The sequence below is a fragment of the Budorcas taxicolor genome, chromosome 23 (assembly GCF_023091745.1).
Source record: "Budorcas taxicolor isolate Tak-1 chromosome 23, Takin1.1, whole genome shotgun sequence".
Taxonomy (NCBI): Eukaryota; Metazoa; Chordata; class Mammalia; order Artiodactyla; family Bovidae; genus Budorcas; species Budorcas taxicolor.
The window spans coordinates 20,389,853-20,403,926 of record NC_068932.1 but is presented as its reverse complement, the minus strand read 5'-3'; the positions used below and the strand labels follow the sequence as shown (position 1 = coordinate 20,403,926).

The following is a 14,074-nucleotide window of genomic DNA, read 5'->3' as shown; positions in this document are numbered from 1 at the left end:
AACATGAAGGAGGGCCTTGAAAACATAATGCTAAGTGAAAGAAGCCAGACACAAAAGGACAAATATTGTATGACTGCATTTGTATGTGAAAGCTGCTACAGTCACCCTGCAATCGTGTGCTGGCTTGATAACTGGCTTGATTTGCTGAGGTTATCAGAAAAAAAAATTACCTATTGATATTGTTGAATTGCTATATTAACAAATCCAGGAGGTGCACTGCACTTCCTGTTTTATAAGATAATAAAATGTGTTACTTAAGCCAATAGGCATAACTTGCAAGAGAGAGTTTTGCAAGTTATAAATCTATTCTTTCTAGTCCACCCTGGCGGAGAGTTAGAATGGGAAACAGGACAAAAGTGAGTCTCCACTGATGTTCTGTGAACTGGCACAGTTATATCAGTCACTTTATGCTCTCACCCCCAAACCATCAGGCAAATCCATAGACAACTAGATTCCACCAGTACCCTTAAGCTGGCCAAGACAGAAAGTGAAAGTGAAGTCGCTCAGTCGTGTCCGACTCTTTGCGACCCCATGGACTAGTCTGTCAGGCTCCTCCGTCCATGGGATTTTCCAGGCAAGAGAGCTGGAGTGGATTGCCGTTTCCTTCTCCAGGGGATCTTCCCGACCCAGGAATCGAACCGGGTCTCCCGCATTGCCCGCAGACGCTTTACCGTCCGAGCCACACAGAAGTATTTGCTAAAGAAATCGAATCTTTCTGGGAGGAGGATAGGGCAGGTAATGGTGCTCCAGAGTAAATGCATCTTCACTTGGCAGTCAGAGGAGGAGACGTACCGCCTAGCATCCTGCTCTTGAGGGAAGCCAGTGAGTACCGACAGTTGTCCAGGACTCAGAGCTCACAGGTAGTCCTCCCATCAAGAAGAGGCCGCCTGGGGAAGTGGATCTAGATACTGCCAGGAAACCTACTCCAGCCGCACGTTCATTGACTTAGTCCCCTATTTATAAGTGCAAACAGAACACCAATAAGCACCAAAAGCTGAGAAAAATCAGTACTAGTGAAGAAGACAGCCAAGATAGTGAAACAGAACAACAGATTCCCAGGTGGAACAAACAGAGATTAAGTGAAGAGAATTTTAAATTATTTTAAAATTAATGTCCTGTAAGAGACTTGAGAAGATGCTGCATCCACTTATTTGTTGCTGTCAGAAAAAGGTGTGTTTAGGGGACTTCCCCAGTGGTCCAGTGATTAGGACTCTGCTTCCACTGCAGGGAGCACGAGTTCAATCCCTACTCAAGGAGCTAAGAACTCACAGGCCACCCTGCTTGGCCAAATTTTCTTTTTTCTTGTTCAGGAATTAAGAATTTGATTATTGCTAAAATAAAGGCACTTTAGGATGGTTAAAAGAAAAAAATTAGGAAAATCTCTCAGAACACAGGGGAAAAGAGAGAAAGAAATTCTAAAAAAAAGTTGAGGACTTCCCTGGTGGTCCACAGGTTGGGAGTCCGCCTGCTAATGCAAGGGACATGGGTTCGATCCCTGGTCTGGGAAGATTCCACATACCATGGGGCAATTAAGCCCATGCACTTCAACTACTGAAGCCCAGACGTCCTAAAGCCTGTGCTCTGCAACAAGAGAAGCCACAGCGTTGAGAAGCCCAACACTGCAACTAGATAATAGCCCCCGCCTCGCTGCAACCAGAGGAAGCCCACGAACAGCAACGGAAACCCAGAGCAGCCAAAATAAGAATTTTTAAAAGTACCTTTAAAAAAAATGTTGAGGAGGATCAATATCTAAAAGAAGTTCTAAACTTCTTTAAAATTTTTAAATTAAAGGAAAAAAATGAAAAGATTAACATATGAAAATTTCCCAGAGATAAGAAAGACATGAGTCTTTAACAGTGTAGAATCCACTGAATGAAAAAAGACCCATGCAAACATGCTCATGAAATTTCAGGACATCAAGAATAAAGAGGATAAAAGTTTCTAGAGAGGATAACAAGGAATGAGAAGAAATCTAACTTGGTAGCACAAGACTTGATGAATGACACAGCAACATCTTTAGAGTTGAAAAAAATGTTTCAACCTAGCATTCCATATCCAGATCAACATTTTCAGAAAGCAGGGGCCCAAAGACTTTATTTACTATTTTTTTCCCCTGAAAATTTTATATGAGGCTGTTCTCCAAGAAATTTGGAGGCACTAATTTTCTTGTCTTACACAAAGGGGCTCAAGTGGAAAATACAATGAAGCATGGTGACTAGAGGTAAACAATACTGTACTGCATATTTGAGGTTGCTAAGAAAGTAGATTCTGAAAGTTCTCATTAAAAAAAATTTTTTTTTGCAACTATGTATGGTGATGGGTGTTAACTAGACTTACTAGATCATTTCAAACTTATGTTGTACACCTAAAACTAATAATGTTATATGTCAATTGTGCCTCAGTTTTTAAAAAGACGATAAACTGAAAAAAATCTCATTTGATCTCCAGAATTTATCTTCTAACTGCAAGTTTGTCATACACAGCACTGAGATTATGGTCAAAACATTGTATTACATGCTTCAAAGTTGCTAAGAGACTAGATCTTAAATGTTCCCTGTCTCTCACACATACACACAAAAGATAATTTTGTGACATGATAAAAGTGTTAGTTAGCCAAGGATATGATGGTAATCATATTGCAGTATATAAATGTATCAAATCAATACGTTGTGCACCTTCAACTTATACAATGTTATACCTCAATTAAGAAAGAAGCAAGGAAGAACTAGTCTAAAATTGATGGGAAAAAAAGGGCATGGGGAGGCGAGTTCCTTGGCGGTCCAGTGGTTAGAATTCTGGGCTTTCATTGCCGTGGCCCCTGATTCAGTCCCTGGTTGGGAAACTAAGATCCTGGAGGCCGCATGGCATGGCCAATTAAATTAAACTGATGGCAGATTTTTAGGTATAACCTACAGAAGAACAGAAAATAAAGGACTGAATTAACAGAGAGCATAGAATTAAAGGACTGAGAGAAAGAGGAAGAGAGGCAAAGGAAGCTAGGGAGTTGGGCCAATGAATAAATTCCTTGTCTTTTATAGAGGACATAAATAGATCTTTATTGAAGTTGATGGATCAAGAAACACAGAATGAAAACATTATTTGCAGATACAGAGGTAGCCATCAAAATAATTTTAAATGGCAGCCTCTGGAGAGTAAAACTAGAAGGCAGAGGGTTGAGGGGAGTGTCTTTTTCATTTGTCTTTTTTAATTTAGTTTTTTAAAGAGAGTGAAAGGAAACATCCCAAAATGTTAAAAACAGAAGTACAGAGTGATAACAATTATCAATGATTTCATCCTCTATTTCCCTAGAGTCAACAAAATCTCTACAATAATCACATAATAAAGGTTTCTACAGCAATGCATTTTTAATAACCAGAAACAATTTTTAATCCCATTTAAGGGAACATTATGGTTGTTTAACTATTGCTGTGGTTGTTCAGTCGCTGAACTGTATCTGACTCTGTGACCCCATGGACTGTAGCCCACCAGGCTAGTGTGTCCATGGGATTTCCCAGGCAAGATCGCTGGAGTAAGTTGCCGCTTCCTTCTCCGGGGGATCTTTCCAATCCAGGGATTGAACCTGCGTCTTTTGCATTGCAGGCAGATTCTTTACTGCTGAGCCACGAGAGAAGCCCTGTTTCATGATTACCAAGTCCTTAAATAGGCTTTGCACTCCATCTCTGAATCACTGGAGGGGTTTCAAGTGCACGTGGAGTTTACTGAACTCGGCTTCCTAAGGGGACACAACCTCATTGGTATATAAACAAATACGCGGTTTGGCTATATTTAATATCTTTCTACCTCTGCACAGTCTTCCTTTCCCCAGGGCTTTATGAAAACACTCTGATTGAACCTCTGACCCATTACATAGGGTGTCTATTTTCAGCACTTCTCTGGCAGACAAATGTATAACTTCAGTTTCAACATTTTCAGGAACTATATCCCCCAGCAGACCATTCTACTATCAGACAGTTATTACTATTAGAAAGTTCTTCCACCTTTGTAATGCTCTTTACAACTGAACTTATTTAAAACCCTCTCAAAGAAAAGTCAACTGATACAGCTGTCTCAAATTTAAGTTCTTAAATTTTGATACAGCTGAATGGAAAATAATGTCTATGATTTTCCTTAAACTTACATAAATAAAGGATAGCAAGCTAAATCATCCACACACAAAAAGAAAAAGTTCTGTATGTTTAGCTAAAATTAGCTCCCTTGAACAACCTACACCAACTTAACTTAATCTTGCTGACTGACACTTTCAGAACGAGCTAGACAATCCCCTATGTTAAACTTCTACAAATACCTGAAGATGACTTCCATATATCTCACTGGCTCAACAATAAGCCAGTTTTTGCTGCATATCTGACCTCAGCCCATTTTATAACCTCTAGAACAAAACTCCCTTTTTGTTCCTCTAGGACTTAATATGAGCTCATTCACTCATTCATTTTTAATTCATGAAATCACCTGCTGGGCACAGGGTCCCTTTAGCAAAGGGTGCACCTTTGAACAAACTGGTAGTCTCTCACCAGGTTAGTCAAACAAACTGACTTAGTCCAGATAAGATAAACACTGCGCTAATGACCAAACAACAATAACAGTTTAAAAGAGTCAGAGGGGACTTCCCTGGCAGTCTAGAGGTTAAGATTCCATGTTTCCAATGAAAGAGACGTGGGTTCAATTCCTGGTGGGGGAACTAACATCCCTCAATCCCTGGTTAGGGAACAAGATCCCACATACCAAGCAATGCAGTGAAAGACTTTTTTAAAAAAAGAGAGGAAGAGAGTCAGAGAGGAACAGCCCAAAGGCAAGTAGAATAGAAAGCAAAGAAATGAAGTCAAGCTGAGGACTGAGCCAAGAAGAAGGTGAATTTCATAGAAGCAGTGAATTTTTATTTTCTGAAGAGTTATACTTTGGACTATTTCAGAGGAATCTTGAAATTTTTAACAGGAAGCTAATCTGTACCTTTCACTCTTAGGATGGAGGACAAAAAAAGTATAAATTATAAGCTATGAGCAAGGGTGAGTGGATCATTAGTTATAGAAATTAAAAAAAAACAAATACACTGCTTTTATTTTTATCTATTGAGTTTTATCTAGAGGTTTGTTATGAAAGTTAAACAAAACGTGATATAGTCATATAATGGAATATCATGGTTAAGCCTTGAACAACATGTATGAACCTTGAAAACCTTATAACAAGTAAAAGAAGCTACTCAATCATACATTGTAGGATTTCACTCATATGAAGTGTTTAGAATAGGGAAACTGCACAGACAAAGAGTAGATAATTGGTTGCTTAGGGCTAGGGGAAATGCAGAGATATGGGTTAATGAACAAAGGACTTGTTTTTGAGGGGGAAAATGTTCTAAAATTGACTGGGGTGGTGGCTTACACAGATCATGAAAATACTAAAAAAAATTGTATTTAGGGTAAAATTGTATTAACATGTGAGTTATTTCTCAATTTTTAAAGTTAATAGCTATGATAAGAAATGAGATACTGATTTACTGATCATCCAACCTTTGCTTAGAAGCTCCAGAAAATGATAGAAGCTCTCTAACTTAACTGACTAGCCAGAAGCTCTGTCTCATCCCTAAGGTACTGAAGCATGATGTTTGATGTTCAGAGTGACCCACTCTTGATCCCATTCCTATTCCTAGAATGGATTTATACCAGCGTTCAGCAAATGCCATGCCAAGTGCTCGGCCCTGTGCCAGGCACTCAGCTCTACGAGGGAGACAGTGGCTCTGCTCCAAGCCCTCCCAGACTGTTCCTCTATCCAGAGTAGACAAGGCCTGCCACCACCTCAGAGAGTCTGTGCAAAGTCAACTTCCTCTGGACAAATTTCTTCCTGCCTTCTTTTTAGGCTGCAACAACCTGGGTTCATTGATCTGTATGCTCATAGAACACCAAATCTAATTTGTCTGTCTAAAATCCTATTTAATAATCAGGACAAGGTAAAAGAAAACCCTAGTGAAAAGCAGCAGGTGATAGTTACTAAGAGGGAGCTTTACAAGCTCAATTGAAGATCTCTCAGTTCCCACAAGTTCTTCTCTGCATTGATCAGTGCAGCCAGCTGGGAGGCACCTACACTCATTCCTCCTGGGCTTTCTCCTGCAGCTCCTTTCCATTATTTCCCTGCTCGGGCAGGTCACAATGAGCACATACCCATCCTCTCTCTACGGTGAGCGACCACCCAGACCCAGGGTTGACTCTGGGCGGGGAACAGAAGCCCTATTCCAGATTCAAGTCTGGGGAGAAGAATGATGTTCGGATTGCCTGAGTGGTGCAGACACTTTTGGTAGTTCATTTTTACCTCATGGTAGATGCCAACTGAATTATAGCCTCCTGATTAATTAGAACAGCTTGAAGATACATACATGCACTTCTCAGGTGGCACTAGTGGTAAAGAATCTGCCGGCCAATTCAGGAGACACTAGAGATGCGGGTTCAATCCCTGGGTCAGGAAGATCAGCTGGAGGAGGAGATGGCAACCCACTCCAGTGATCTTGCCTGGACAGTTCCATGGACAGAGGAGCCTGGCGGGCTACAGTCCGTGGGGTCACAGAGAATTGGATACAACTGAGCACACACACACGCAGCAAAGATAGATAATCCAGTGTTTGCTTCTCAAATGCTGAAAAGACAGCTATTCAACTGACTGATTACTCATCATTGGTGTTTCTGGAGTCCAATATCCATAAGACTTCGGAGTCATTCTTATGCAAAAATCAAAGTAATCTTAACTAGGGAATATGGCAGGGGTCAGTGAGGCACAGAGCAAGTGGAAGCAGAGGCCTCCAGAGCACGGCTCTACCTGAGACAGCAGAACCTGGGAAAACTGGCACAGATAGGGAAGACGACACTTGAACCACCGAGAAATGTCCTCTGTTGCATACTACAAAACTCGTGTGAAAATAGTAGAGTTCCCTTACCTGCTTGGCAAGGTAGAGTTTGGTTATAGAAGATTTCTTGGTCCTGGAGCTATATACATGGAGAAGCTGCCAAGGGGCCAGGAGCCAAAGGAAGCCCAAGGGAATCCACACCAAAACAGTCTGCTCAAAACAAAGTGGCAGGTCCACCTCCGGGCTATCCAACAACGAGGAATTCTGGGAGATCAAAATAGAATGACTGTTGGATATATGCATTTCTGAAGACAGAATACCAATCCCCAGCCCACTACCACCCCTACCCTCACTTCCAAACAGTTCTAACTCAGTTCTATATCCCTATTTAGCCTGACCCTTCAACTAGCTGTATTTTCCTGTCCAACTCCATTGATATAAACATCACCATTTAATGCCAGTTGGTGACTTCTGACCAAACCTCTAAAAACCTTTCTTTCTGCGATTCTAAGTGAATTTCTCCACCAGCTGTACAAATAAGTCATGGGAAGAAGAGGGACCATTCCATAATCCAAAGAGGAGAATAATCCTAGGATATAAAAACTCATTCTAGTTTTTAGCACTGACCGAACTCACAGGCAAACGCCAAACCTGCCGGCAGCAGAGTGCTTAGTTACACTAGGGCAATTAAGCTCCTATGGCCCCAAGGGCTTAAGTTGGAAGCTGAAGGGGCCTTAGGCTAAGGAGCAGCAGAAGCACATTGGAGGGAAGGCTTATTCCCAGCAAGTTTCCTACTAGACTTTGCATCCTGCAATAAACAGAAGTATCTTGTGAGGTGAAGGTGGGGGCACCAGTTCTTGGATCTGAGTCATGTGAGGGTAGATCTTCCTCTTCTTGCAAACATTTTTTGCTTTGTACAGCTGTTTGCACACTCTTTAAAGACTGAGGTTCCCTGACCAAGATGATCTGTCAAATGATTCTCAGAATTCTCTTGAGATGACTTGGGGCAATCCTGGGGCACGGTAAGCCCCCCTTTCCTGTGGTGTACATGATACTGTGCAGGGCCCGGTGGGGTTCCTGGGCGCAAAGCCTTATAGGAAACAGCCTTCATTCAGCCTCCAGAAACTTCCTTGAGTTCCAATGGGCAGATTCAAGCAGTTTTTAATTAGGGAAGGGAAGGGATGCGAGATAAGAGGGAAAACAAACTGGTCAAGCTCAGCCGTGGGGCAAGGTCCTTGCTTCCCCATCAACAGATACACACAACAATATCTTTGAGCTATTTTGCAGATACTGAAACCCCCTCCAGGTGGGAGAAGTTAATGATTAAAGATAGCATGCTGCCCACAAGCATGCAGACCCCAGGCCAGCTGGAGACAAGGCCGTTTTCCACTTTCCTCACCACCCACCCATCAGGAGAATGTCCAGGAGCTGGTCACATCCTCTTTGAACAATTACTATAAAACTTTTCACTATCTTCTGCAAGGTGGGACACATGGTTCTGAGAGCAAGAGCCCACTGTGGCCCTCTTTGCCTGGCAAAGAAATAAAGCTATTCTTTTCTACTTCACCCAGAACTCTGTCTCTGAGATTGAATTTGGCACTGGTGGACAGAGAAGCTGAGCTTTCAGCATCATCCTCGTCTGGGCCTTGAGCACCTTGGGGCCCAGTGTCTTTCTAGGATGGGAAGTGCTGTCCACGTGCTCTGCTATCTCATTCCTGCTCTCCTTGTAAAATTACCTAACTTGAGAATGTGAAACAATTACCAAGATGGTTAAGCTAATTTAACAAGCACTCCAGTTGATTCTGACGCTAGGAGTCTGCCAACCAGGCTTTCTCAAAATCCCTAAATTTCTGTTTCACTAAACCATGTGGTACTGTTGTTCACCCCGTCTTGAATTCTCTGCACTAATGGTTCAAAAATTGTCTCAGTGCTCTTCATGCCCAAATTTGCATCCCTAGCCTCAACTTCTAGTCCATCTCACTAATTGCCAGTTCCTTTAGAACATATCAGTATCATTTCAACATCAACATTTCTCAATAAAACTCAAACATAGATCATCTCATCTTCCTCCTACTCCACAAACAATTCCTCCTAAGATTAATGAAGAAGCTTTTTCCATACTTCTCTTTAGAGAAGGCAATTTTGCAGCTACCTATTCTGAGAAAAGAGTCTGGGATGCGATACATGTCTCTTAGAAAAATAGATACATTACCTCACCCACATAGAATATGACTTATCTTTAAACAAACAAGCAAAAAAACCCCTGAGCTTTAGACAAACTGCATATCTAACTTTTCTAGTTCTTATTAGTGGTCACTCTAGGTTAATCTGCTACTTATTCTGAGCTGAGAAGAGTCAGTGAGAATAAGTGTGATTTACTTACCCAGAAAGTAGAGCCGCAGAAAGTATCCAGCATGATTCCTGGATCACTTCTGGGATGAAGATCCTTGTATGACTGTGCAGTTTCTTACTTATTCTTCTCCTCAGAGAAGGTAGAATGCCAGTTTCAAGAGGTTCTTTATCTCCTATTCGGATGTTCCAACGAACAGCAGGTCTTCTGACCTTTAACTCAACAATTTAATCGTTAACCTTGCTCAGATGTGTATTCACATTACCCCAGTAGATAGACATGTGACTAAAAAGCCCCAGGGACAGGTAGACACACCTGTTTCCAAAGTACCAGAAGCCTCTATCAGTTCAGTTCAGTCGCTCAGTCGTGTCCGACTCTTTGCGACCCCATGAATCACAGCACACCAGGCCTCCCTGTCCATCACCAACTCCCGGAGTTCACTCAGACTCACGTCCATCGAGTCAGTGATGTCATCCAGCCATCTCATCTTCTGTCATCCCCTTCTCCTCCTGCCCCCAATCCCTCCCAGCATCAAAGTCTTCTCCAATGAGTCAACTCTTCGCATAAGGTGGCCAAAGTACTGGAGTTTCAGCTTTAGCACCATTCCTTCCAAAGAAATCCCAGGGCTGATCTCCTTCAGAATGGACTGGTTGGATCTCTTTGCAGTCCAAGGGACTCTCAAGAGTCTTCTCCAACACCACAGTTCAAAAGAATCAATTCTTCAGTGCTCAACCTTCTTCACAGCCCAACTCTCACATCCATACACGACCACTGGAAAAACCATAGCCTTGACTAGACGGACCTTAGTCGGCAAAGCAATGTCTCTGCTTTTGAATATGCTATCTAGGTTGGTCATAACTTTTCTTCCAAGGAGTAAGTGTCTTTTAATTTCATGGCTGCAGTCACCATCTGCAGTGATTTTGGAGCACAAAAAAATAAAGTCTGACACTGTTTCCACTGTTTCCCCATCTATTTCCCATGAAGTGATGGGACCAGATGCCATGATCTTTGTTTTCTGAATGTTGAGCTTTAAGCCAACTTTTTCACTCTCCTCTTTTACTTTCATCAAGAGGCTTTTGAGTTCCTCTTCACTTTCTGCCATAAGGATGGTGTCATCTGCATATTTGAGGTTATTGATATTTCTCCCGGCAATCTTGATTCCAGCTTGTTTCTTCCAGTCCAGCGTTTCTCATGATGTACTCTGCATATAAGTTAAATAAGCAGAGTGACAATATACAGCCTTGACACACTCCTTTTCCTATTTGGAACCAGTCTGTTGTTCCATGTCCAGTTCTAACTTGCTTCCTGACCTTCATACAGATTTCTCAAGAGGCAGGTCAGGTGGTCTGGTATTCCCATCTCTTTCAGAATTTTCCACAGTTTATTGTGACAGAATGTGGTCCACTGGAGAAGGGAATGGCAAACCACTTCAGTTTTCTTGCCTTGAGAACCCCATGAACAGTAAGAAAAGGTAAAATGATAGGATATTGAAAGAGAAACTCCCCAGGTCAGTAGGTGCCCAATATGCTACTGGAGATCAGTGGAGAAATAACTCCAGAATGAATGAAGGGATGAAGCCTCTATAGATGGGTTTATACCTAAAAGGAACCACTGAAATATGTCAGTAGAGCTGGCGGACAAATCAGGAGTGGAGGAGAGTTTCCTTCTCCTGAGGACACATGATCTAAAGAGAGAAGCATTGATGGAAAGGCATGCACCCCTAAATGTGCCATCGCACTTCTGCCTTGAGGTCTTAGAGTTTATAGAAGTGTGAAATATCCTACTTTTCTGCATTTTCAATTAAGAACATAGAACTTAAAACATGGTTAAAAATAGTGTAAGGGCTTCCCTGGTGGTCCATGGTTAACAGTCACCCTGCAATGTAGGGGATGCCAGTTTGATCCCTGGTCCGGGAAGATCCCGGAGCTGCAGAGCAACTGAGCCCATGTACCACAACCACTGAGCCCAGCTTCCAGAGCCTGGGAGCTGCAGCTGCTGAGCCTGTGCCCTGCAGCTACCGAAGCCCACATGCCTAGAGTCCATGCCCCACAAGAGAAGCCACTGCAATGAGAAGCCCACCCACCAGCCCTGCTAACTACAACTATACATAGCCCACGCACAGCTAAGACCCAACATAGCCAGGAAAAACAACTAAACTAAAAATAGTGTAAAGTCAGGTTATAAAATAGCAAATCCAAATGTGAATCTACATATGATTTATGCATCATGCAATAAAATGTTGTGGGTGATTTTATTTTCCTTTTTGCTGGTATTTTTTGATGTTTACATAATTGTCAGCAATTATTTATGTAATAATATCTTTAAAGCAAATTTTTTTGTGTTGTGGTAAAAAATGTGTAATGTAAAATTTACCATCTTAACCATTTCTATGTTGAAGCTGAAATTCCAATATTTTGGCCACTTGACGTGAAGAGCTGACTCATTTGAAAAGACCCTGATGCTGGGAAAGATTGAAGGCAGGAGGAGAAGGGGACGACAGAGGATGAGATGGTTGGATGGCATCACCGACTCAATGGACATGAGTTTGGGTAAACTCCGGGAGTTGGTGATGGACAGGGAGGCCTGGCGTGCTGCAGTCCATGGGGTCGCAAAGAGTCAGACATGACTGAGCGACAGAACTGAACTGAACCTTTTCTAAGTGTTTCTAGACTGAAACTCCTTGGACATTCCCCATTACCTGCTTCCCCTAGTAAGGCAAATGTTCTTTCAAAAATTAGGACATTCTACAATAATGGCAGCCAGACATGCTTACCAACATATTAAAGTGCAAACACCATCATTGGGAGGATTAAGTGGAACCATTCTGGTGGTCAACACAAGAAAGCCCTTTGTTCTGTGGTTATATACAGACTATCAACAGAGACTAACAAAAGAATAATGTCTACTTTAATGTACACACACATATGTGTATAATTTATACTATAATGATTGGCCTAAGGTTAAATATAATTTGGTTATTCAAATTCACAAATGATAAAAATATTTGCCACTAGTACCAGTGGATATGTTCTGGACTATTAACACCTGAACGATGTATATATTTTTTTTTTTTTTTTTTTTTTTGAGAGCTTTAAATATTTAATTAATTCTACTTCTTGTAATCTTTATCATTCATGCAAAGATCTATATACAAGCGTTCCACAGAATCATTACCTATAATATGGCAAAGACTGAAAATAGTTTAAACAATCAATAATGATTTTGAATAATTTTTAGAAAAAAGTTCATGTTAGATGAGAAATACCAGGAAAAATGCTAAACTTGCACAATATCAAATATTATTGTTACACATTTACTATGTAACTATAAAACTCAGAAAATACTCCAAAATATTGATAGTAGCTAATACTGAATGAGAGACAGGACCTATCCTCCTCCATTTCTTAGATTATCTTCACTTACACTGTACTACTTGACTATCTGAATCAGAACCCTCCAATCTAAGGACAAATGCAAGAATTTTGAAGGTGCTACAGTTGAAAATAAACTCATCATAGGTCAATTATATTTTCAGTAGTTAAGAAACATTTAAGTACCAAACAATGCAAGTGGACCTTGAGCACACAAGGGCCATTATAGCCAAAAGATGAGGCCCCCATAATAGGCAACTAGTGCAGGAATCACTGCCCTAGGAAGGATGCACTGTCTAGGAAGGGCCACCAGATCAGACCCCCCTTTCCCCAGCCCTGGCTTAGCGGGCAACAGGGGGCCCAAAGCGCTGCATGGTTCGCATCACCAGAGAAAGCTGGTCCAGAAAGTTGACAATGGAGATTCGAAGGAGGCGGCAATCTTCAGCTCTCCAGCAGACCGCCAGGACATTGCCGCTCACTGTGAGCTCCTTCCCAACCGCCCCACGGTGAGGTTCGGTATCTGGGGCCAGGGACCCACGGGCAATCTCTGCCTCCAAGGCGGACGGGAAAGGCACGCTTAGGGTGAATACGCATGGTCGGCTTCCCGGCCTTTGGGAAGAGTGCTGGGCCGGCGCGACACCCGGAGCTCCGTGGTCTGCAGCGGAAGCAGCACCCGCGCTGCCGGGGCCGCCCCGGCCACCCCCGACCCCCCGCCGGCCCTGGCTTTTGGCGCCACCCGCCAGGCTGCCTGCGCCTACGTCCCCACCAGTCTCCTGCATCCGATGTATATATTTTATTAAGTCATTTAGTTATCTTCTGAGAAGATAGCTGTGAGATGAACTTCCACACTTTTCTATGTGTCTATAACAACAGAAAATGATTTAGGTCTTGGAATGAGATCAGATAAAGGCATGACATTAGCATAGTGGTTTTCGGCACAGCCCTCTGACCATACTAACAGAAACAAGCTGGAAAGATGACATCATTATATAGATTTTTAAAAACTCACCAGTGAGGATACAAAGAAATCTACGTGAACCAAACAAGAGATTGCTTTCACCCATGGGACAAATCAATCTGACCCCTATATTTTTGTCTGGCCCTGGAGCTGAGACTGATTTTTACATTTTTAATTATAAAATGTGAAAAAGACTCTTCAATATGAGCAGCCTTTCAATAAGAGCTACTTAATTTGGGGATTTCCTTGGTGGTCCAGTGATTAAGACTCTGCTCTCAGTGCAGGGGACCTAGGTTCCATCCCCGGTCAGGGAACAAGATCGATCCTACGTGCCACAACTGAGATTTCTCATGCCAAAGCTAAAAGATTCCCTCATGCAGCAACAAAGATCCTGTGTGCTGCAACTAACACCCAGCACAGCAAATTAAAGAAAAAGAAAAAAAAGGACTGCTCAGTTTTGCCTCTTGGGTCACAAAGCTCCAAATATTTACTATTTGACCCTTTAATGAAAAGTTTGCCAACAAAACCTCAGAAACAAGACCTTT

At 42.1% G+C, this 14,074-nt stretch overlaps 2 protein-coding genes across 2 annotated transcripts in view; both read right to left on the bottom strand.

The window, feature by feature from the left end:
- The window catches only part of ABCC2 (ATP binding cassette subfamily C member 2), a 68,852-nt gene extending 59,586 nt beyond the window's left edge, over window positions 1–9,266 (bottom strand). Inside the window, exons 1-2 of the mRNA XM_052660794.1 lie at window positions 9,234–9,266; window positions 6,941–7,114 (exon numbers count right to left, since the gene is read on the bottom strand). Coding sequence (XP_052516754.1) covers window positions 6,941–7,114; window positions 9,234–9,266 — 207 coding nt within the window. The remainder of the gene's footprint in view (window positions 1–6,940; window positions 7,115–9,233) is intronic.
- Window positions 9,267–12,699: 3,433 nt separating this feature from the next.
- Window positions 12,700–13,350, bottom strand: LOC128067959 (EKC/KEOPS complex subunit LAGE3-like). Its single transcript, XM_052661093.1, has one exon. It carries the CDS (start codon window positions 13,348–13,350, stop codon window positions 12,913–12,915), a length of 438 nt encoding a protein of 145 aa, XP_052517053.1. The 3' UTR covers window positions 12,700–12,912.
- Window positions 13,351–14,074: the final 724 nt, after the last annotated feature.

Coding starts and splice junctions, on each gene's coding strand:
- LOC128067959 (XM_052661093.1), bottom strand. CDS start 13,350: ATGCAGGAGACTGGTGGGGACGTAGGCGCAGGCAGCCTGGCGGGTGGC.